Raw genomic sequence first — 26,648 nt, 5'->3', positions numbered from 1 at the left:
TATATTCAAGCTTCACATATTCCCCAACGTAATGACACGATACATTTTAAAAGTCTCACACACCATCTTCTGTGTCCTATTTTTTTTGCACCTTCACAACAGCAAAAGAATGTACGGCAGCGTATTTTAGTTATAGAGGAAAAAATTAAAGACATGGTGAAAAGGTCTATTTTGTGATTAAAATGGTACTTTCGGCTTTAATCTCGAAATGTCAACTTAATCATTAAAGTAAACCGTCGTAAACATCATCTTAAAAATGACCTATTTGTTAATCGCTATATGCTTCTGGAGCTTCCACCTTACCTGACAGCAGCAGCAAGAACACATTAAATTCATGATATTCCAACTCTGTGCACATTTAGAATTCTTAGATTTATACTTGATAGCAACATTTTGAAAATAACGTAACATGATTGTCAATGTAATTGATTTGTCACTGTTGTGAGTGATGAGTGTTGCTGTCATATATATATATATATATATATATATATATATATATATATATAATATATATATATATATATTTACACACACAAACAAACATATATATATACATATCTATACATACACACATACATACATACACACACATATATACACACAAATACATATATATATATACATACACACACATATATAAACATATATATACATATACATACATATCTACATATATACACACACAGCTATTTCAGATCAGTGCAATACGCTGCTTGTTAAAACGGATAACTCCGCTCTTACGTGCAAGTCTGCGTGGATATTATGAACTATCGTATTTGTTCAAGTTCTATTTAAATTTTAAATAGAAGGAATTTTTATTTAGTCGACAGAAATATGTTTGGTAGGAATGGTAAAAACAGACAGGAATATTATTCGTGAATAAATCAACTCAAACCTTAAACAACTTATAATATTTTGCTCTCCATAAAAATATATCCTGTCTAAATTATACAAGTTAGAAATAAAGTAAACGTTAAAAGAACAAACATTCACATTTCTTTACTCATGTAATTTTATATAAAAAATAAACTTAGATTTTAAATATCCCAAAAGATTTTGCTCTCCATAAAAATATATCCTGTCAAAATTATACAAATTCAAATATGAACATGCTGCATAACAAAACCTAGAAATATAAATAAAATGTGTTCCTTTCAGCAATAACAAATCAAATCATTCAGTTGTCTTTGCTCATATGTCATTTTAGAGCTGGACGCCTGGCATCTTTTTGGCAACAAGTTTGTTTATGTTTGGTGTGAGGTTCTGTGTTGTGGAGATTCTCAGGATGGACTGCAGGTGCTCATCAGTGAGGCGACTCCTGTGTGCTGTTTTGTTAGTCTTTATCACTGAGAAGAGCTTCTCACACAGATATGTGCTACCAAACATGCACAAGGTTCGAGCCGCATGTAGACGGACTTTTTTTGTTCTTCAAAGTCACCAAAGCGCCGTGCAAACTCAGTGCGCTCAGTTTATCAGCAAAGTGCGTATTTTGGGAACACCGTAGTGACGACTTGGTTCAACATTACTTGGCAACAGGGAAAGTGGGGCAAATTGCACTGGTGCATTTGTGTCTCCCATAAAAGCAGCTTCACTTGAAATCACTTTGTGATTGTGCACGGGTAAAATGTCCGCTGAAGTGTCAGATTCTTATTTAATTCTTCTGCTTTCTGTATCTTCTGCATTGCATTCAGGTTACCCTGATGTTTTGTCTCATAGTGCCGTCTTAGATTAAATTCTGTAATTACAGCCACATTAGCTCCACAAATGAGACACACGGGTTCAGTAAACATATACTCAGCCTCCCATCGGTTTTTAAAGGCTCTATTTTCAGAATCAACTTTTCTCTTCAGCATCGTGTGAGCTAGTTTCGCAATAACTTGCAGCATCATAAGCTAGACTTGATTAACGCGGTAAGTGTTCGGCAAGGCAGCTGAAGCGCTGCATTATGGGATCTGTAGTTTATTGTGTTACCAGCGCTTCATATACCCGGGCCATTAATAACAATAATACAGTATATAAAATGATCTCGTGGCGGATATAATTACGCGGGCGGATGTGGCCCGCGCCCTTGAGTTTGACACATATGGACTAAATAGAACTTGAAAATATATATTTTTTTAAATGTGATCGCACAATTCAGATAGAGTTGACGCGCACTACAGCCTGCATGCCCCAATAAGTCATCCTCCCCTCGCTCTTAATTTTTTACCGTTCATCTAATGAATACACTGAGTATGGCTTTACCAAAACAATCATTGATGGCGAATAAGCCGCTCGGTGTACATGCATCGAAGTTTCCCAGCTGTGCTGGTGCCATCTCGTGCTATGTCCATGGCTGTATTTAATGTTACCGAAGTCCCGGCACTTAAAACTTTCTCTCGCAGTTTCACTGAGTTTATGCCAAACACCACCCTGACCATCTCATCTTCCTCTGCATAAGCACAGTCCTTAACCCGTGAATATTTAGTGGGAGTTTGCTATTGGATTGCCGCTGACAGACGGCCTTATATGGGCAGGCACTAAATTACAAACGCCAGTGGAAGCCTGTCTATGAACTTAATTTAAAGTGTAGGTTTACATCGTGCTTTGTTTCTGAAGTAGCAGAACTCATAAATATGGTTATATATGTAACTCGCTCGCTTCTTATTGTTTCGCTGCCTTCTAAATTATATAATGCATGTTTTTTTCAGCGCTTTTTGGAGGTCTTCCTGGTTTTCTATGTACTGCGTGATTACGTGAAGGTGTGATGATGTCACACGAAACTCCACCCCCACGGCGTTCAAGTTCATCTCCATTACAGTAAATGGAGAAAAACAGCTTCCAGGTATGACCATTACGCGTAGAATTTCGATATAAAACCTGCCCAACTTTTGTAAGGAAGCTGTAAGGAATGAACCTGCCAAATTTCAGCCTTCCACCCACACGGGAAGTTGGAGAATTAGTGATGAGTCAGTGAGTGAGTGAGTGAGGGCTTTGCCTTTTATTAGTATAGATATCACTTTCATGATGAAATGCATTAAAGTATGCATGTTACATTTTACAGATAAATTGTTAACTTTGTTTAAATAATGAATACTGTTAATAATTACACATATGGGGGTGGCACAGCAGTAGTACTGCTGTCACACAGGGAGTCATATTGTTGGTGTTCCCTTTCTGGACTTTGCATGATTTCCTGGTGGGTTTCCACAGTGTGCTCTGGTTTCCTTCCAAAGAGATGCAGATTTGGGGATTTGGTGATGCTAAAATGACGCTAGCATATTTGAGTGCTTGTATTCACCTTACGATAAGCTGATGCCCCATCCAGGGATTTTTTTCTGCGTCGTGCCCAATGCTAGCTGGAATGAGTGAATCCCTGGATTGATGGATATAATCACTAAAAATCAATCCTTTTCAGAGATATTATGGCAAGGTCTCCACAGAATTTAATGTGTGTTTCAGGCAATTCACAACATAGCAAAGCCAAACATCTTCTCATCATGATGATATCTCGCATTGCCACCTGGTGGAATCTTCCAGATTTACGTAAAGAATGCGTTCAAGTATAAACAGTACAAGTAGTAGTAGCATCCGCTGGAGCACGTGCCACGTCGTGTGAAGTATAAGCCTGGCCTTGGGCAGCAAGGATTTGACAATGGACCAAAGGAAGAAAAACAATCTTTTTAAGAAAGACTCTGTTGGCTGGCCCTTTCAGAGAATCTTTAAAAATCTGAGAGACATCCTACAACCAGAAAACCAGTTCAGTTTGAACTTGCTGCAGACTCCTTGAGTCACAATGTGTTTTGGCAGCTATGGTAAGTCTGACAAATTTCTTACATACCCAACCAAGGTTGACTTTCTCTCAGCTAAAATAACCAAGTACACAAAAATGTCAAAAACACTGCAACCCAGAGAATAGACAAAAATGAATTATCTTTCCTCTGAAATCAGAAAAGTATTAATAAAATTGAGAAAAAAAAAAAAAAACTAGCCATGGGCTTTTGCTGCAAGCACACTCTTACACCTACCATTCTATGGACCAAATTAACTTTTTTAATACAGCCAAAGAAATGATGAAGTCATAGGCTACAGTTTAGAACTACAATGTGCTCCAAATATTCATGACAATGACTTATTCCACATCAGCTACATACAGAAATATGTATTATAAAAGACCAATTAATAAAACAAATTCTTCAACATGTCATTATTAGCAAGGCTGTAGGACCAAATGGCATCTAAGCCCTGCACCGACACCGTTTAACACTGCAGCAACAAGATTTGGCCACTACCAAAAATGCTGGAAATCTGCTGAATATGCTGTACTAACAAAATCTACTTCCGAAAAGAGAGATCTTATTCACAAAAGTGCAAACTCAATAGTTTGACAAGCACAAGTAAAGAACATCATGCTAAAAAATATGGACCAAGTCAGTGTACTAAATAATAATACAAAAAGACACCTTTCTAAGCACTCAAGGATACCAAAAACAAACAATAAATAAAAAAGCACATTATAAACGGAACATAAGTACCAAAAAATATAAAAAGTTAAAACCTAACAAAGCCATTGTAATCATTGAGAAAAAACAGATGGGTTTTAAGTTTACATTTGAAAGTTTATAATGATTCAGTATTTCTAAGCTCAGTAGGTAATGAATTCCAGAGCTTGGAAGCAGAACGGCTGAATGCTCTGCTCCCAATGGTGGTTAGACGAGCGAGAGGTACGGTCAGGTGGAAGGAGGAGGAGGATCTAAGGTTGCAAGAGGGAATGGCAACATGAAGAAGATGTGGAGGGGCAAGATTATGATGGCCTTTTTAAAAATCAATTCAAAACTTAATCGAGAACCAATGAAGCAGCTGCAAGACTGGAGTAATATGGTGAATAGACAGGGTTCGAGTAATGATGCGAGCAGCAGAATTCTAGACTAGCTGAAGCTTATGGACAGATTTATTAGAAAGACCAAAGAGGAGCAAATTGCAATAGTCCAGACGAGAAGTAAAAAGACTGTGAACAAGGATGTCAGTGGTATGAGGAGTGAGGGAGGGGCGGATGTGATTAATATTATGTAGGTGGAAGTAAGCAGACCGGGTGACGTTATTAATGTGAGATTGGAAAGATAGAGTACTATCAAGGATGACACCCAGATATGGACTTAGAGCAGGCTATATTATATTGTGCAAAAACTGATCAACGTAATGGAATATTTTACCGAAGGTTTTAGCTAAAACAGAGCAACACGGACAATCTTCCTGGATTCTTCAACACAAGGTATGGCATGAAGGCATAATATATAAGGCGTCTAAGAGAACGTTACTGTTGTAATCAATATGACTAATCTCTTTTCACTTCAGTCTTAAACATCCTCTCAAAGAAAACAAACAAAAATCACAGCAAAGGTCAATCCTGTATTCCATGCATATATATCTAAAAAATATTTTTGCTGGCCAAATATGAAGATTACATACCATTTAGTACAAATCAAAGCACCCATCGGTGATTACAAAAAGTGTACAGGAGACAGGATATACACTTGAAAAATTGAGTTTTCTTCATCTCCCAGCAAGAGCTTAGTCATACTAAATGTGCTGGAGACTGAAAATTTTAAACAATATTTTAAATATGTATTCAAGATGACAAGAATTTATTAAAAAATACAGGAGTCATTCTTATCAAGCGCTTTATAAGGAAGCAACACAAGCTTTAAACCAGAGTGATAAAAGAAATAAAATTGCACAGCCAAATTAAATGTTAAAAACAAACATATATAATATAATAATATACAGAAGATATGTATTAAATATTCTACACCTCCCAGTATGGGGACACACTGCTGTAAATCACGTTCAACGGCACACTGTTTCTTCAACACAAAGCACTTCAAATAGCTCTAGATGTGAGCTTTTATGTGACCAACAACTTGATATCAATTCCCCAACCATAGACAACTTATCTTACACTCGAGATAAATTCTAATCTCAGCTTAGTCACCACCCTTGCAAAAATATTTAAACAGTGGGGAACTATGACATCTCTAACTACCAAACACATAACTGAACAAGAATGGTACTGGAGGGTTTACAGCGGTTTAATTTGATTTCCAAACTTCAACAAAGATAATCACATAAAGCAGACAAAATAGACAGTTAACTATACAACAGCATTAACTAAACATCACTAACAAAACTTCGAGACTTTCTTCACAGAAATGAAGAAGGAAAAGGAAAGGCATTGGTCCTCTATATGAACAGAAGAAATGTTTCAGGGAAAGAGGGTGCCCGATCTTTGTGAAGCTAATGTGAGCATGTTTTTTTTCCCTTTTTTTAATAAGCAGGATTAGACTTCTGCGGTGGGCTGGTGCCCTGCCCAGGGTTTGTTTCCGGCCTTGCATCCTGTGTTAGCTGGAATCGGCTCCAGCAAACCCCCGTGACCCTGTAGTTAGGATATAGCAGGTTGGATGGATTGATTAGACTTGCTGGATAAGATGTATCCAGGTTCCGATATATTTTGGAAACATTAGGAAATTGTTTAATTGCTATCTGATTCAGCAGTTCTGAGTTTTCTTGGTTTTATTGTCTTAAAGTTTAGCTTAGCTGATTGTGTAGCCTGTGGGCTTGTTTTAATAAGCAAAGCTTCTTTAAAAAATTCTTTGTCTGCTTACTTCATTTCTCATGGTTTGTTATGTGAACCATCAGCACCCTGTTTCATATATCCTTGTAATCTTCAACTGTTTGTAAGAAATGGCAATTTTGATCATGCAATGAGCAGCCCCTTTCCCAATATTGTAATACCAAATGCAGATGCTGCCTTGACAAATCGATGTTAATGAAAAAGGAGGATCATTTATGATTAATTTTAAAAGTAAATCCTGACTTCAAGCCCCACAGACCAAATTCTAACAATTCTTGATAATTATTCACTTGAATTAATTACACAGACAATACCTTATTGAACTTGAATTCTATAAAAAAATGGGTATCGGATCAAATAATCATCTATCCTATAGCTGTCACTAATACTTGGCTTACCAAGCTCAGAAATAAATTAATATGTAGTGACTAGACTAGTTAAAGCAAGCTCATTTAGACTTCATTTATTTCATGCAGAACTAAGTAGTGTGAGGTAGGGCAGGGCAATATGGCCAAAAATATTTATCACGATATATATTTGAACATTTGTGATAACGATATAACTGACGATATGATTGACACGAGACAAAATACTTTACAACTCCACAACTTTATTAGTGCAAAAAAAACCCCTTCAATTTATTTTCACTTAAACAAGCAGATGTTTTTATGTGCATTAAAGCTATATAAAAATTTAACAGTGCAAATGCAAATTCCTTTCTGACAGTTTAACCAAAAGGCATTTCCAGTGGAAATGGGCTGACATATCCTGAGCATAACCATGTATAATATCCACAAAACTTAAAAAGAGTTGCTTTGCAACATAAAACATAACATAAAATTCAAGCCAGAGTGTCCATAGTCTCATACTGTGTGTTGGTTATAGTCTCCGCTATGCAGTCAATCATATTGCGGGTTGATACAAAACTAACTCTGACCTCTTTAGTGACCTAGCAAACATATTTAATGTAAATAATTAATTGTTTTTCATCTGAGATATCTGTGGTTTCATCACACAGAATGCTGAAAAACTTTTCTGTGTGTATATTTTTCAGTATGTTAGATTTTATTTCTGATGCTAAGACATCCAGCAGCTCTTGCATTATTCTTTCAGAGGTGTAATGTGCATTTTTACCAACATTAAGACTTTTGAGTGGTAAAGGGAGAGCCTGTTGGATATTCAATTCACACTTGTACTGTGGCAGGTACGCATTCTCGACATTTCTCACCGTTTATCTCGAGATTAAATTCGACATGTTGACTTTATTCTCGTAGTTTATCATTAAAGTAGAACATCATAAACTAAACTTCATCTTAAAATGAATGTTTAATTTACTAGATTTTCTCAAACCTCCATCATAAATTATGTAGCAACATGTCGACTTTATTCTCGTCATAAGTTTCAAGATTAAAGTGGAAATGTCGAGAATAAAGTCAACATCTCAACTTTATTCTCGACATACAGTGGTGTGAAAAACTATTTGCCCCCTTCCTGATTTCTTATTCTTTTGCATGTTTGTCACACAAAATGTTTCTGATCATCAAACACATTTAACCATTAGTCAAATATAACACAAGTAAACACAAAATGCAGTTTTTAAATTATGTTTTTTATTATTTAGGGAGAAAAAAATCCAAACCTCCATGGACCTGTGTGAAAAGTAATTGCCCCTGAACCTAATAACTGGTTGGGCCACCCTTAGCAGTAATAACTGCAATCAAGTGTTTGCGATTACTTGCAATGAGTCTTTTACAGCACTCTGGAGGAATTTTGGCCCACTCATCTTTGCAGAATTGTTGTAATTCAGCTTTATTTGAGGGTTTTCTAGCATGAACCGCCTTTTAAGGTCATGCCATAGCATCTCAATTGGATTCAGGTCAGGACTTTGACTAGGCCACTCCAAAGTCTTCATTTTGTTTTTCTTCAGCCATTCAGAGGTGGATTTTCTGGTGTGTTTTGGGTCATTGTCCTGTTGCAGCACCCAAGATCGCTTCAGCTTGAGTTGACGAACAGATGGCGGACATTCTCCTTCAGGATTTTTGGTAGACAGTAGAATTCATGGTTCCATCTATCACAGCAAGCCTTCCAGGTCCTGAAGCAGCAAAAACCCCAGACCATCACACTACCACCACCATATTTTACTGTTGGTATGATGTTCTTTTTCTGAAATGCTGTGGTCCTTTTACGCCAGATGTAACGGGACATTTGCCTTCCAAAAAGTTCAACTTTTGTCTCATTAGTCCACAAGGTATTTTCCCAAAAGTCTTGGCAATCATTGAGATGTTTCTTAGCAAAATTGAGACGAGCCCTAATGTTCTTTTTGCTTAACAGTGGTTTCGTCTTGGAAATCTACCATGCAGGCCGTTTTGCCCAGTCTCTTTCTTATGGTGGAGTCGTGAACACTGACCTTAATTGAGGCAAGTGAGGCCTGCAGTTCTTTAGACGTTGTCCTGGGGTCTTTTGTGACCTCTCGGATGAGTCGTCTCTGCGCTCTTGGGGTAATTTTGGTCGGCCGACCACTCCTGGGAAGGTTCACCACTGTTCCATGTTTTTGCCATTTGTGGATAATGGCTCTCACTGTGGTTCGCTGGAGTCCCAAAGCTTTAGAAATGGCTTTATAACCTTTACCAGACTGATAGATCTCAATTACTTCTGTTCTCATTTGTTCCTGAATTTCTTTGTATCTTGGCATGATGTCTAGCTTTTGAGGTGCTTTTGGTCTACTTCTCTGTGTCAGGCAGCTCCTATTTAAGTGATTTCTTGAGTGAAACAGGTGTGGCAGTAATCAGGCCTGGGGTGGCTACGGAAATTGAACTCAGGTATGATACACCACAGTTAGGTTATTTTATAACAAGGGGGCAATTACTTTTTCACACAGGGCCATGTAGGTTTGGATTTTTTTTCTCCCTAAATAATAAAACCATCATTTAAAAACTGCATTTTGTGTTTACTTGTGTTATATTTGACTAATGGTTAAATGTGTTTGAGGATCAGAAACATTTTGTGTGACAAACATGCAAAAGAATAAGAAATCAGGAAGGGGGCAAATAGTTTTTCACACCACTGTATAGTTTTTTTTTTCACTTTGTCCGTATTTTTTCTTTCTTCACCGTGGCCCTAATACGCTTCCGTACAAAACCCTCATCAATTCAGTGACAAAACTTTTGCTCAGAACACAGTGTGTGCTGCAAGGGTTTCTGCACACTTTTTGCAATATGGACGCAGGTCCAAATATGAGCAAATATAAGAACGGCAGATGGGGTCAATTTAAACAGGAACCACAGTGAGTGCTACAAGGATTTTTGCACAAAAAACACACCTAATGCTTAGCAACTGTATGTGTATATATTGGTTTGCTATGTACTTTACAAGAAGGGAGCTGCTGTACGCTCAGCCGCACTATACAGACTGCGCTGAAGCTGAGAACAGAGATATCACTTCCTGACACCTTTTTTCTGATATCTGACAGGCTGGTTTCACTAGACTTTTTTTTAATTTTATCAGACCTCCTTTTGCCCGCCCACTTCCACATCCTCTTTGCTTGTAAACTGCCGCTTCGCTCCCGCTATTAGCATGTACAGCCCCCTCTCGCCCGCCCTCCTTTCCATACTCCTTGCAACTGTATTAAGCTGCTACAACCCCGCTATTACCATGTACAGCCCGCTGTCGAAACCCCACCTCCCTATATTCTTTGCTTGTGAACTCTGCTCCACCTCAACACCCGCTATTAGCTTTAGCAGTATTTGCCCACCTACCCGCTCGTCCCTTGCCATCTCTGCAGATCATCAGATCTGCCTGTGCCTGCATATCTGCGGCTGTCATCTTACAATGTCATGTGAGATGACAGCCGGGCGCAGCGCCTGGCTAAAAGACGCTAGGGAGAACACTGCGTTATAATTAACTTACCTATTGCAATGTGCAGCCGATGTCTGAAGAATGAAAGTCTGGTCCAGTTGTTGAGTGCGACGGCTTTCACAACGTTGGCCCTGTTGTCGGTCGTGACACACACTTGTTTTTCCTCCTGAAGATTCCATGAGCTGAGGAACTCTTTTAAGCCTTTGGCTATATTTTCACCTGTATGGTCCTCAGGGGAAAAAACTTGTTTCAAGGCACTTGTTTTGTAGCTTCCAGTCTTTGTCCACGTAGTGTATTGTGAGACTCATGTAGGGGTCTGATGTTCGGCTTGACTATATGTCCGTGGAGGACGCAAAAAACTCCACCAAAGATCATGCATTTGACACCTCAGTATGGACCTCTTCATATAAAGCAGGCAAGGCGACTATAGAGAAGTATTTCTTGGTGAGCAGCTTGTAGCATGGATCAAACTTTTTAAGCATCTTTGTGAAACCTTCTCTTTCCACACTCTGAATGGGCATCATATCCCTAGCTAAACAATGCGTCACTGCATTAGTTAGTTCCTCCCAGCGTTTGCTACTTTTGTCATAAGGCGTGCAGCTATTTAAAGCTACGCCGATTGTTTGTTGAGTCAGCTTCTTTGGTCTCACCACCACGCTAGTTGAAGCGAACGCCTCTTCACGTGCTTTAACAGCTTTCTTGTACTCCAAGTGCTTCTGTTTCAAATGATGAAATAGGTTTGTGGTGTTTCCTCCCTTCGCCACGATGGCCCACTTGCATCTGATGGGCGAAAAGCAAACCAGTTCCACACCACTGAAGTTGCACCATTTTTACAAACCAATTCTGGTTCATCTGTTTCATTCAACGATCCGCTTTCGCCCTTATCATTCTCCGTTGCCGCCATGCATTTTCCGCCATGTGCGCATGAAAACAAAGGCACTGCGCATGCGTGTTTTACCCATATTCTATCGCGATATTTCATTTTCTTATCATTGTCTAACATTGTACCGGTATTACCGTGAAAGGTATAATATGGCCCAGCCCTAGTGTGAGGCTTTATTCTCCAAGTCTTCAAATTGTTCATTATTCTAAAGTTAATCCAAACCACAAAAGCAAGAATCAAATCAAATCTAAGAAGCACAACTGTATAACTAAAATTATATACTGACTCAAATAAGTTAATGATTCTAAAATTCTCCTTTAAACACAAAGTTTTAAATGTGTACTACCCTACTAACATCACATTACTTTAGAGTTAGGCTATCCAAATTTACTTAATACAATAAAGTCAATCCATAACACGGTGTAAAAAATCAAAACTAGAACAATGAAGTAGAATAATTTACCTAAATTTTGTAAAAACATACACTGACAAATATTAACTTAACTATTAACTTAATGATTAATTAGACTGGCTTGCCATATTCTCATTACAATGATTTGTAAATCTGTTTACTAAATAAGCTTGGGAATTCTCTTTATGAAATAAGTTTGGGAATTATCACAGCTAGCTGTTACAAACTCTCTTTCTTATACTTTGTAGCTCAGCTTGTGGTGGCCATTTCTGTGATTCTCATGACATAATCACACACTTGGAATGAAATCTCAGAATGAATGTGTCATAAAGGAAGATAGAGGAACAGTAAGATTATTTTTGGTATCTTTCCAAAGTTATCAACTTTGGCCTAATCTGTAATACACTGAAAAATTCCCAGGGAGAGGTTCATAAGCTGGAGATTTTGACCTCTGTCTTTTTTCTATAAACCAATTGATTTTGCCCCACGATGTTTATTTTGTCTGAATTTTGCTTAGCCTGAGCCAGATATATAATAATAAATAATGTTCAAATTTTAAAAAGTTTTCAATGGCTAAAAACTGAGAACCAAAAGTTTCTATTTTGCAATTAGAGAATAGCCAAGCAAAATGACACCTTTTATTGGCTAACTAAAAAGATTACAATATGCAAGCTTTCGAGGCAACTCAGGCCCCTTCTTCAGGCAAGATGTAATCAAGTTGCCTCGAAAGCTTGTATAATGTAATCTTTTTAGTTAGCCAATAAAAGGTATCATTTTGCTTGGCTTTTCTCTACATTCATAATGGCTAACACGGTACAACACCCTAGTACTATTTTGCAATTAAAAATGACAACACATTTAAATTAGATTGTATTCATACTATTAATAAAATATATTAAGAGATTATGTCCCAAAAGAATTTTATTATTATATTTAATAGTAGTGGCATTCTCATGTATACAGAGTGTAGTGAAATTCTTACTTACATGTCTACTCTTCAGTCCCATAATAAACTGGGAAGCTAAAAGAGAACGAATACTAAAGGGAAACAAATTGGTAGGTCTATAACACTGATATGTGTCTGCCTGAAAAAATACTGATCAGGCAACCACTTTCTACCAGCTACATAAATTAGTTAACTTTTGTGTACAATCGCAAGAAGCAGTGTAAAAATAAAGATTTTGACAATTATAAGAGTTTATAAGATACTTAACATTACAAGTATATATATAAATGAAAAACTGAAAAATACAGCTTTGAAAAGTATGCAGCCTTTACTCCTTATACATTTAATATTTGGAAGTTATTTTAAGTAATTATTGGATCAAGTCCTTCATGGTATGTTTTTACAAGTTATTATATCTGAAAAAATGTGAACATTTGGCCTTTCCCATAATATTACTGCAACTGTTGTAGGTAACTTTCTGCCACAAACATTCATTTAATTTAAACCAGGACTACATTTTCATTGTAAGTTATACAACAATAGCTCTGGCATTGTATTGGGGATCATTGTCTTGATGAAATATAAACTGCTGCCCCTTTCAGAGTTTCAGATAAAATTCTGACCCATAACATAAGCCTGCCACGACCATAATTATCTTATTGCTTAACATTAAGGCCATTTTTTTCAGCGGTTCCTATATTCTTTTATTTTTAGTAAATGTAAGGCAGGAAATCACGTGGACTTTTTGTGAATACTACCTAACCTATTTAACACATAGTTCAGATTGCTGGAACATTTGAGCAAAATGTAGACTAAATTTCTCACATCTCTCTTATGACACTATGAAACATCTTAAGAGGTGCTTCTTGCCTCTTAAATGCATTGTTGATTGATTTTTTTTTTTTTTCATGCTCGGCTGCTAAGTTTTGGGGATGACTTGTTCTTTGAAAATCCTGAGTCACCTTTACTAATTACTGATTTAGCAATGCTCCTCGGGTTTCATTGTACTTTTGAAATCTTTTAATATCCCTCATCTGACACAGACAGGTGTATTTAACCTTAGGAAAAACAGGTGAATTCATTTTAACTACACACAAATGAAGCTAAGTATGATCAAGGATGAATCCTTTGTAAAGGTGTTGGGCTTGCATTTGTGTTATTATTATTTTACATAAAAACTGAAGTCCAGTAAAAATTTAAATTTTGTTTTGACAACCATAATCTAAAATCCAATTTAAATGTGCTATAATACAACTAATGGTAGAAGCAGTCTAAACACAGAGGTGATTAACAAAAATATTTCTAAGGCCTTGTTCACACGGGCGTTAAGTTTTTGGATAAACGAACTTACTCTGAACGTCCTAGACGTTTATATTGCATTTTGTGGTGGCGATCGATTGACTTCTACACCGGTGTTCGTTTGTCTCTGTCTAACGCCAGCCTGCAGCCCAAATTGTAGTTTGTGTGTTAACCTGTGGAGGCAGTGTCGGGAACTGGATATGAAAGCCCTCGTCGTTTTATTTGAGGTGCCTCCTTTCAATATGGACCATTTTGCTATGTTAGATATTAATCTTCTTGTTTTAAAAATACTCGTAATACGTGACGTAGGGAGAGAAAAAATCGCCGCCGCTACTGGGTTCATCCTCTGACTGCACAACGTCGGGTTAAAGGAAGTTTTTTTGTGCTTTATGAAGAAATGCGAAAATTTCCGCGCAAGTTTTTTAATTACTGTCGGATGTCGGTTTCCACTTTTGATTGTCTGCTGCAGCTGGTGCAATGCCACATTGCACACCGATCAACTAATATGCGACTTGGTGTTAGCTCGAAGAGACTACTTGTCACTTTGAGGTAAGGAAACAGTAGTCGAGTGTGCGCTTACCCCGGTGTTATGCACTGAAATGCCCCCCCCCGCCATGGATTGCCCCCCTACATAATCGTTATCAAATATTATATTAGAACATAAATTAATAGGTTCATGGTTTACAAATTACATAAGACAATAAAATAAAATAAGCAATATGAAAATATATATGTTGTATATGAAAACATAAAATATTAATATCATGGGATATATCGGTCCTCGAAGAGTAAAAAAGCAGCGCAGAGAGCGAACTAGAAGCGGTTTCCTTGCGTTTGTTGGGTTTTGAGCGCCAAGAAAAAGCTGCATTCAAAACCCAACGAACGCAAGGAAACCGCTTCTAGTTCGCTTTTCTGCTCGCTTATTTTACGCTCGGAGGACCGGATATATGTAAGTTTACATGTTGTATATGAAAAATATTAATATTTGTATGTTTTCATATACAAATATATATATTTTCATATTGCTTATTTTATTGTCTCGTAATTTGTAAACCATGAACCTATTAATTTATGTTCTAATATAATATTTGATAACGATTATGTAGGGGGGGCAATCCATGGCTTGGGCATTTCAGTGCATAACACCGTGTAAGCGCACACTCGACTGTTGTTTCTTTACCTCAAAGTGACAAGTAGTCTCTTCGCTAACACCAAGTCGCATATTGTTGATCGGCGTAATGTGGCATTGCACCAGCTGCAGCAGACAATCAAAAGTGGAAACCGACATCCACAGTAGTTAAAAACTTGCGCTGAAATTTTCGTGATTTCTTCATAAAGCACAAAAACTTCCTTTAACCCAGTGTTTCTCAAATAGTGGGCGCCTCGGGTTCGCCAAGGAGGTCGCGTTTGACCTCGGGAACATGTTTTTTATTTTTCTTTTAAATTTTTTTTGAATTTAGAATGCACTTTAAATCTTTTCTGTTACATTTAATAAAGCTATTCTTTGTTGTAAATTGGTCCATATTTCTTTCTTTTTTTATTCTCTTATACGTTAATAAGGATACAGTGTTATGCAGAGGTGTACTTATAACAATTTTATAGACAAATGATACTATTTATAGTCGCGTGGGGGGTGCGAGATGTTTTCTTCTTCCTAGGGGGCATGACAGAAAATAAATGAGAAGCACTGCTTTAACCCGACGTTGTGCAGTCAGAGGATGAACCCAGTAGCGGCGGCGATTTTTTCTCTCCCTACGTCCAGATTACGAGTATTTTAAAACAAGAAGATTAATATCTAACATAGCAAAATGGTCCATATTGAAAGGAGGCACCTCAAATAAAACGACAAGGGCTCTAATATCCAGTTCCCGACACTGCCTCCACAGGTTAACACACAAACTACAATTTGAGCTGCAGGCTGGCGTTAGACAGAGACATTTTTTTTATGGAATGAAAAGAGATTTTACAATTACAAACACACTAATCTAGAAAACAATTCATTTTGTATACATGCTCTTTCTTGAAAGGGAAAGTAGAAGGGTTAAGTTCATCTTATGGATATTTTAGTCTTCAATAATGTTACCAAAGATCTAATAAAGTAACAAGTATGACAGGAACATACTATTGTTAGCAAATTATCTTTAAAGTTAAATGTATATACATTTGCATGATGATAATACCATCTAGCTAGGAAAAGCATCACAGTAATTGCTGCCATCTTGTTTAAATCCTGCTTAAAGAAATAAAAAGAGGCCTGCACCTGTTGATGGTATCCCCATATGTTGCTCTAATTAATTGCTGCAACAGATTTTTAATATTTCTTCTCAGCCATTGGTTTCTTTCTTTTAGATCAAAAACTTCATCCATAAGAAGGAGCATGACTCTAAGAGGAATATTATCATTCTCCTGTTTTTTTAAAAAAAAAAAAAGAAAAAGTAAAACAAATAAATCTAAATAAATAATTCTTAAACTTTAACACTGTCTCTAATAATGCAGTTGTGCACAATAAACATTTAAGCAATTCAGTTCCAATGCTTTTACCCTGTCACACAAATACAAAAATGTTCACCACAGAGACACTAAGGAATGCTTTGATGTGACAAATAAAAATGTGAAGTGCAGGACAGCTGCAGATTTATGACGATGACAAATATGCATAAAATCTGCTGTAATCTTACTCGCCTCTCTTGCTTGTTAAGATAAAAGAATCTTTCTCTTAAAAATCCACATAACTGATCAGTGATGTTACTAAACACTAAGAAAGGCTTAGCAGATTAGATGCTTTAAACATCTTAGCTTTAAATAAAGCCTACACACTCCAGGTAAGCCTAGGTGATTCCTTACCTGAAAAATAAAAAAGCAAAATGCTTTTTACAAAACATATCTTAGGCAGACAGAAATATGAAGCAACAGGGGAAATAACTTTAAAAGTTCAGAGAGACAGAAAAGTACTTGCATTATCATCCAGCTGTGCAGAGACACGGCAGTGAACAGGATCTATATCTGACTTCTGGATCAAAGGAGTAACCTATACGAAACAATGATAAGCAACAGAAACATTCAAGTCAATTCACTTTATCATAAAGTTGGAACATATGGGACACTAGAGACATGACTACACTACAGACATGAACTAGTTTAAAATAAAAAGGTACAAACACACACAGAAACACACACAATTTTTAAAAAATACCTTAAACATTGACTGTTTTAAGTCTTGCCCTAGACGCTCTGACATTTTGCCCATGTTGTCTGACACTTTAGTCATTCCCTCAGCCAAACTGTCAGGAATGGACTTGACAGCATTGGAGACATTTCTCATGGAATTGCGTAAAGGGTTAACAAATGTATCCATCTGAAAAGATAATTATTTTACATAAACTTTTTAGAAAATTCCAATTAAGGGAAAAAGTGGAAAACATAAGCAAATCTCCAAAAGGCACTATATTTCTACAAAAAAAAACTCCTCTAGGAAAGTGTGAATACCAGTTAAAAAAAAAACAAACTATCTGCATACTGTAACTAGAAGCAACTCCATTCACCCACACACACATATGTACTTGTAAGCATGCTCAATAGTGTGCTTTCAAAAAATGTTTTTCTCCCTTTACATGTTTCTATTCCAAGCCTGCTATGGTTATACTAACACAACAGATGGCAGTGTTACCTTGCGTGCAAAATCTCCTTTTCCTTTATTGTAGGCTTTATTTTCAAGAAAATCATAAACAAAAGGAGTCAGAGTGGGACAGGCTTTTACCATTTCAGGATTGAGCAGTAACTAAAAAATAAACAAACAAACACAAAAAGTAGTTAACTTTCAGAAAATACGTAACCTGCTATTGAAACTGATAGGATAAAAAAACAAACAAAATCTAAGTTCCAAATAATAACAATGCAAATAACAAGACAAATTATACCTGTAAATAACCTCCACGCTTAAGTTAAAACAGGTTTCTAAACAAACACCTTGCTTTGACTCATTTTCAAGTTTTACTATATTTTATTGTTGGTCTTCTATAAAATATTTACAGAAGCTTTTTCTGTTGAAATAGCTTGCTTTGCTTTATAACATCTTCTATGGTACAGTATAAAACAGCAAACTGCTATGCTTATTTTCATAGTGGAATCTGCTCATGGCAAATAAGAAATATGTACAGAACAGAAAAGAATAAATTAAGTTCAGTAATCTCAAAAACACTACGGATCCACACTGATATTCTGGAGGAAGCCAAAATCTTCTTTTTTAAAATATTTGTTTAAAACATGAATTGTAAAATTTAACAATACAAAGGTACTACAGTATTACATACTCAAAATTACTACTAATTGTCAATTTAGCATTAACAAAAAACTGCAGGCACTCACATAGAGTGGCGTTACTATAAACAGGGAATGAAAATTTCTAAACATGAAAATAAAAAAAAAAATGACACATTAGATATTTCTTTTAACACTAAAATCCCTGAAGCCTACTAAAAAATTCATAGTGCAGGGCCACCTTATATTCCCTCGCACCTCTTCATCAGCGTCTTTTTTTTTTGCAAATGTGTTAATAAGCACAAGCAGAAAGAAGCCCACTATCCCATCCCCCACCGACTCAGCTGAAGTCATTCACAATTCTCTCCTAGCTCAAGTCTGTTTATCTAGGTGTGAGGTGCCTTGAATTGTATAGGGTAAATAACCTATAGTTATTTGGAATACATGCATTTCATGTGTGTTGCATATCTACAATGACCTGGGTAAATGTAGGATGACAGGAAATGTGAGGCAATAACTTTTGAACATATAAGTAAAACAGAAACTTTTTTCATGTTCTACTAATAATTGGCAAAATGCTGATGTGAAGTACAGTAATCCCTCCTCAATCGCGGGGTTATGCTCCAGACCCCCGATAGGTGAAAATCCGAGAAGTAGAAACCATATGTTTTTTGTATGGTTATTTTTATATATTTTAAGCCCTTATAAACTCTCCCACACTGTTAACATTATTAGAGCCCTCTAGACATGAAATAACACCCTTTAGTCAAACGTTTAAACTGTGCTCCATTACAAGACAGAGATGGCAGTTCTTTCTCACAATTAAAAGAAAGCAAATATATCTTATCTTTAAAGGAGCGCCGTCATGAGCAGAAAATGTCAGAGAGAGCGCTCGCAAAGAAAAGCAAACAATCAAAAAATCAATACATGCTTTTAAGTATACAGAAGCACCGCGATAAAGCGGCATTTTGTAGAAGAGCGTCTCACAGCCCTCTGCTCACACCCAGGCAGAGAGAGAGCGAGAAAGATAGAGAGAAGCAAACAAGCACAGCGCGGGAAGCATATCTTGTAGCATTGAGGAGTTTTAGTTAATATGTAATACATGCTCTGATTGGGTAGCTTTTAAGCCAACCGCCAATAGCATCCCTTGTATGAAATCAACTGGGCAATCAAACTGAGGAAGCATGTAACCTAAATTAAAAGACCATTGTCCGCAGAAAGCGGCGAACCAGCGAAAAATCCATGATATATATTTAGATATGCTTACATTTAAAATCCGCGATAGAGTGAAACCGCGAAAGTCAAAGCGCGATATAGCGAGGGATTACTGTATATAATGTGTAAATACTGAAGTCCAAATATCAAAATTTCAAAAAAGGTATAACAAAACAAGTGTGCTTTTATTGAAGAATATATCCAAAGAAAGAGAAATTATTCAATTTACATGTTGCTGTCAATTAGTAAAAACCAAAACTCAAATAACAATTGACAGAAAGTCGACTGTCTGCTTGGCTGGTTTAGAGGCAAGAGCTGCTGGCACATAAGCAAAAGGTTGTGGGTTCAAGCCTAGGCTCTCCTCAAAGCAGTGAGCTCCTATTATTATTAATATAATAAAAACATAGATTTGATTTGAGTCTGTAACACCCAGTGTATATTTTTGCTACCTGTAAAAGATATTGCTGAAGGGATATAAGCAGACACATAAATGCTGGTGAATCATGTCTGCTTGGTATCTTTTTTTTTTTAACTTTTTGTTATTCAGTTTTTCTCTTGGAAAAAAGCACACTTGTTTTGTTAAAACTTTGCAAAAGTGTTTATTTTACATTTCCAGTAACGACTACACCAGATCCATCTCTGCTTCTCTCATGTATGCACACACACATTCATACATGAAAACGTCACTATTTGAAAATGCTACATCATTTGAACATGTTTTTTTCCGATCTTGCCCAATCTCAAATGCTGTATGGTAGTCTGATAGTGGTCATGGGTCATCATATCTTTGATTGCCAGTACAACAAATAGTTCTGACAAGGCATCAACCACAGCAACAACTGTGGTCATCACTGCTCTTGTGAAAAGAATGGAAATAAATGCCATCAGCTCAGAGAGGGAGAGGCAAGTTCGTTGTTAACACATGAATGTGACTGAGAGAATAAAACTGAATAAAAAGAACCCTAACTTTTACAAGTAGCTAACATTTACCACGGGTATTACAGACTCAAATGTGAAGTGTATGTTTTTATTATATTATAGTAATAATACAGCTGGGAGGTATGACCAAAATTCTATATCATGGTATTTTTCTAAATTATCCCGGTTTCACGGTATTCAACTGTATTTTTTTCCCATGCATGAGTGGATGTTAACCACATTTTCCACCGCAATTACTGCAGTAGACTGGCTAAGAATAAGCTATTCCACTGTTATTAGAATTGTACAAAAAATTTTTTTAATGTGCACACAAGTATTAATACAGGTTTGCATGACCCCATAAAGTGATAGTTTTCAAAGGGGTAGTACTAATGAAGAGAAGGAATCCCATTGCATGACAGATGCGGTCAAAATATAGAATCTTTTTATTGAACAAATTTTGCAAACAACTTAAACTATAATTTTGATAACATATTTTAAACCATTCAAAGAGGCATTTAGACTTAGTAAAATATCCAGAGGTGCTTGTCAAAAGTTGTATTGCACTGAACATGTCTTAGAAAAGGAATAAATAGTAAATATTTTTTGTAAAACGAACACAGAATTCAATGAATGTACTTCTGAGCGGGCTTTCTTTATTGCATGCGTGCTGTCTGTCTGACGTACCAAACCCTCAGCTCCTATTCTTCCTTTTTTTTTCTCCATTTAACCAATCACCACACGATAAACGTCGTTGTGAAATTAAAACTAGCTATAAATTTAGCCCACGGAGTGTTCAGAACTTTAAAAAAATATTTGTCATACATGTTTAATTATGCACTCACATTCAGGGTTGCTACCATCCCAGCAAGCATCGTGTACGAGGCAGGAACAAATCCTGAACGGGGCGCCAGCTCATCACAGGGTAAATATGAGCAAAACATATACTAGCAGGGTCAATATAGCATAACAAAACCCGACATCCTACATGACTTTGAAAGGTAACAGAGGCACGGCAAGTAAACCCACCAGAAAAACATGCAAATTTAAGGCAGGGTACACCTGGGACCCACTTGCTGCGAGGCAGCAGTGCAACCTCAACGCCATCGTGCCCCCATATGATTAATACATGCTTTAATGCATTTCATCATGAAAATTATATCAAGTATTTATCTTAGCATTCTAAATGTTCAGGGAGCAGGAATATCATGAAGTGAATGTATTCTGTGCGGCGATCACTGCTGGCGCCTCCTAAGTACAAGAGGAAGTCAGTTTAAGAAGCACGTACCGATTTAACATGGATCGGGGAACACTTAACACAAAGCATTTAATGTGTTACATAATTTATGACGGGGTTTGAGAAAATCTAGTAAATTAAATATTCATTTTTTATGGTGAAGTTTAATTTACGATGATCGACTTTACTCTTGACATAAACGGCGAAAATAAAGTAGAAATGTCGAGAATAAAGTCAACATGTCGACTTTATTCTCATCATAAGCGTCGAGATTAAAGTGGAAATTTCGAGAATATAGTCAATGTGTCGTTACATTATTACACAGTACCCAGGTACATTACACTGTATTGAAAAAAAAATAAAACAAGTACAACTTGCCTTGCAGTATTATCCAGTAGTATAGAAACAGTATTCACACATTTGAACATAATGGTCCACATCCGACCTTTTAAAACCAAAGTATCTCCAGGCAACGGACGCAACTCCTTTTTGTCGGCAAAAGTTCTTCTGTGTCATCATGTTCAACTTTATCGTCAGCTACCGCTTCAGTTTCAGAATGTTCTCTGTCCATTTTCATACCGCAATATATATACTACCGCATGTAGTCCGTTGCATGCCTATTTAGTGGTGTAGCAGTGAAAAAGAGCCTCTGCGCAACACCTCCACGAATGCATGTACTCTGCTGTATGTGATTAGTGGTGTAGCAGTGAAAAAGGTCCCCCCTTGAACAGTTTCCTGAAGTTCCAAACATCAGGCAATTTAAACCAGTGTTGCGGTATAAGAAAAATCCATGTCATAACAAAAATAAAAAAACATTTTCAGTATGAACCGGTATACCGCCCAGCACTAAGTAATAATAATAATAGCAGCTCACTACTTAAAATGAGGAGAGCCCAAGCTCGAACCCGTAACCTTTTGCTCTTACCTCTACACCAGCCAAGCAGACAGTCAACTTTCTATCAATTGATATTTCAGCTTTGGTTTTTACTCGTTGACAGCAACATGTAAATTGAATAACTTTTTTTTTTTCTTTGGTATATTCTTGAATAAAAGTGCACTTGTTTTGTTATACCTTTTTTAAAAGTGTTTATTTGATATCTGGACTTCAGTCTTCACACATTATACACTTAATGTCAGCATTTTGCCAATTATTAGTTGAACATGAAAAAAAAGTTTCTGTTTTAGTTATGTGTTCAACATTTCTTGCCATGCATTTCCTACATTTACCCAGATGGTTGTAGACACAGAACACACATGAAATGTATGTATTCCAAAATAACAATATATTATTTACTCCATAAAATTCAACGCACATCACAACCAGATAAACAGACTTGAGCTGGGAGAACTTCAGCTGAGTCGGTGGGGGAGGGATAGCAGGCTACTTGCTGATTGTGCTGATTGACAAATTTGCAAAACAAAGATGCTGATGAAAAGGTGCAAAGGAATTTAAGGTGGCCCGGCATTATGACTTTTTCATAGGCTTCAGGGATTCTAGTGTTAAATAGAAAATTTGAAATATTGTGTTAATTCCTACCTATTTGTTCTGGTACGTTAACACTTAGTGTAGTGTTAACAAATACTCAGCATTTAAAACAAGAAGCCTCTCCACAGACTAGTAAGAAGCACAAGGAATTAAAAAAAAAACACACTTTCCATGTTAGTCCACCTTAGGGGCTTCCTCACACATACAATGACACTATTCATGTCAGGCCAATTCAGAGCAAAATAACCAAACCTGAAAATCTTTTGAATGTGCATAGAAAAACAGAAGGGCATCAAGTAAAAATGTAGACCTGATTACGTAAAAATTTCACTTGAACCCGGAAATCTAAAATTGTGAAGCATCACATACAACCAAAATCGAAAGACAGTCATATCACAACAAACACCACATTTAACATAAAAGAAAATAATTTAACAAATAAAAGGATAGTGGTTTGCTAATGCTGTGACAAATAAGACTGGATTGATTCTGTATTTTGGAAAGAAAGTGATCTTTCAGAGTACTAGCATATATATTCTTTAAATGCACAAATATACAGGTTTCTAAAAGCTCTTTCATCCTAAAGGCAGTCACTATTGCAGTATCACATACTTGTAAATAACATTTAATTACTTACATTTCAGAAAAAACAACCTTTGTTTGCCCAGGGGAACTCAAATGGTGCAGATTTAACAATCTATAAGCTTGCAAGCAAAACTGATTAACTGCAAGTTATTACTGCTTTTAATAAATGAGAAGTAGTAAGTGTAGAACTAAGGGAAGTGGAATGATTTAAATTAAATCTAGAATATACAGAAGTCATTAAATTCTTTTGAGGTTAAACATGTTTTGGAATAAGCATTTAGAAATATTTTAGGAAGAGTTAGCACTAAACATTTGAACATTAGAACAATCTAGACAAGAACAGGCCATTCAGTCCAACAAAGCTCACCATTCCTATCCACTTAAATCTTCAAAAAAACACCAAGTCTACATTCGAAAGTCCCTAAAGTTGCATCGTCTGCCACACTACTCGGTAGTTTATTTCATGAGTCTATGATTCTCTGTATGAAGAAAAACGTTCCAATGTCCGGGTGAAATTTACCCGTAACACGTTTCTAGCTCTGTCCCCAAGAAGGTTCTTGATGAACTCATTCCAAAAAAAAAAAAAGTCTTGATACACTGTTCCCTTTATAGTTGTAACCACTTCGATCATGTCACCTGTTAATTTTTTGCTTAAACTGAAAAGGCTCGGTTCTTTTAATCTTTCTTCATAATTCATCCCCTGTAGCCCTGGAATCAGCCTAGTCGCTCTTCTCTGGACTCTCTCTAGTGGTGCTATGTCCTTTTTGTAGCCTGGAGGCCAAAACTGCATGCACTACTCCAGGCCTCACAAATGCAGTATAAAGCTTGAGCATAACCTGCCTGGACTTGTACTCTACACATCATGCTACACAGACTAACATGCTGTTAGCCTTCTTAATGGCTTTTGAAAACTGCCTAGTTGGAAGATGGTACTGTTGAGTCTATTACGACTCCTAAACCCTTCTCATAAGGTGTACTCTTGATTTTCAAACCTACCATTGTGTATTCAAACCTAACTTTCTACATGTCACACTTTACATTTACTGACATTAAATTTCATCTGCCACAAATCTGCCCAAACCTGTATGCTGTTCAAGTCCCTCTGTAATGCATTAATGGATTCCAGATTATCTGCCAGTCCACCGATTCTGCAAACATAACCAGCTTGTTACGTACATTCCTAGCCAAATCATTTTTATTTATTAAAAATAACAGCGGCCCTAGCACTGACCTCTGTGAAAAAGCTCTCTTAATCTAGCCAAATTTGATAGGTTTTGTGCCACTATCACCATCTCCCTTCTGTGTATAAGCTAATTCTGCACCCATCCACAATCATCAACCTGAACTGTCGCTATTTGTATTTTGATAGTCAACCTCTCATGTGGCACTTTATCAAATCCTTCTGAAAGTCAATATAAATACCGTAATATCATTTTCTCCACTTTGATCATACCCATTTATGGCTTCCTCAGAGAATACCAGCATGTTAGTAAAACATGACCTTCCTCATCATTACATCTTGCCTGAAGAAGGGGCCTGAGTTGCATCGAAAGCTTGCATATTGTAATCTTTTTAGTTAGCCAATAAAAGATGTAATTTTGCTTGACTACTCACTACATATTTTGTATATATATTTATTACGCATTTTTACTTTTATACTATTGCTTGTTCCTCTATGTACAGTTCCAAACCTGGCCTGTCCTAAATTCCCTGCTCCCCCCATTCTCTAGTTTGACCTCCTTATAATTAGACCCGAGCATCACTTAGGCTGTAAAAACAATGCTAAAAGCATTTGAACAAAATGTCACTCGGGAAACGGTACAGATGCATCTCATGTACTGTAAGACCTAAGGACTACTTGAGCTGTAAAAGTGCCAACAGTGTTAATGCTGAGCATTATTCGGGCAACAGTATAGGCATGTCCTGCATTAGCCTCATAATGGTGTTTCATAAGAAATGCCTATCATCAGCAGTAATAACGAAGTGAATCTGTCTTTAGGCAGTGAAATTGAAATGGTCAGTGAAACCGAAAGTGATAGTGGGAATCCAAAACCGATACTTGCATCACTTACACATGTTGCAGTGTGCTGTTCATATTATTATTATTATTCATCATCATTATTATTACTGTTAGCATTTTGCATGTTTTACAGTAGAAAGATGAGATTTAATAAAAAATTTATTTTTTAAGCCAAAAAATGTAATGCTTTTTACATGTCTTTTTGAGAAAAAAACGTAATGCTAAGGATGTTAAATAATCCATGACTAACTTGCTCATATGCATCCCTAACACACTGGTGCTCCTCCGGTTCAGATATAACCTGTCGTGGTGGAACAGGTCCCATCTGTTCCAAAAGGAGTCCCTATACGCCATAAACCTATACCCTTCAACCCTGTACCAAGATTTGTGCCGTGCATTAACTTCTAATCTCCACAGTCTTACCTGGACTGGCACGTCAACTTTACTTTGTTAAAATACTTTTGGAATAAAAAAAGTTTTTCTCAATCTGTAAAAACTGGAGAAATTTAGCCAAAATCTAAACTGTAGCACATTAACTTAAAGTGTAGGTCTTTGGGATGTTGACAGGATAAATACAAAACCTGGCATGAAACCCATGTTAAAAAGAAAAGAGAAAATGTGCAAACTCTGCACAGACAGTGACCACATGAATGGATTCCAGGGACAGTACCTGTGACTGTGCTGCTCACACAAACATGATCTGAAATTTAGACAGCACCTCTTAAACTACAAAGAGCACTGTATCTCGTTACTGTTTTCAATCATTGACCACAGCATAAATGCGCTCACAAACATGGAGAAACCATGCAAATTCTACACAGACAATGATCAGGATGGGATATGAACTCAGAATTCTGGGAACATGAGGTGGCACAACTAACCAACACACAAACATTATTTCAATGTTTAATCATTTTTGTCTTTT

The 26,648-nt window shown here is 36.6% G+C and overlaps 1 protein-coding gene across 3 annotated transcripts in view; it reads right to left on the bottom strand.

Annotated features, from left to right (window-relative positions):
* Nucleotides 1-26,648, bottom strand: part of snx13 (sorting nexin 13) — a 220,710-nt gene that overhangs the window by 15,773 nt on the left and 178,289 nt on the right. For 2 of the 3 annotated variants that reach the window (XM_039736162.1, XM_039736164.1), the window contains exons 20-23: nucleotides 17,673-17,783; nucleotides 17,199-17,360; nucleotides 16,962-17,033; nucleotides 16,266-16,411 (exon numbers count right to left, since the gene is read on the bottom strand). In XM_039736162.1, the coding sequence (XP_039592096.1) occupies nucleotides 16,266-16,411; nucleotides 16,962-17,033; nucleotides 17,199-17,360; nucleotides 17,673-17,783 (491 nt within the window). The remainder of the gene's footprint in view (nucleotides 1-16,265; nucleotides 16,412-16,961; nucleotides 17,034-17,198; nucleotides 17,361-17,672; nucleotides 17,784-26,648) is intronic. The other variant, XM_039736163.1, reaches the window with a different exon arrangement.

This window comes from Polypterus senegalus, chromosome 15 (genome assembly GCF_016835505.1).
Source record: "Polypterus senegalus isolate Bchr_013 chromosome 15, ASM1683550v1, whole genome shotgun sequence".
Classification (NCBI taxonomy): domain Eukaryota; kingdom Metazoa; phylum Chordata; class Cladistia; order Polypteriformes; family Polypteridae; genus Polypterus; species Polypterus senegalus.
Note: the sequence above shows the minus strand (reverse complement) of the source record. Positions and strands in the feature narration are given on the sequence as shown.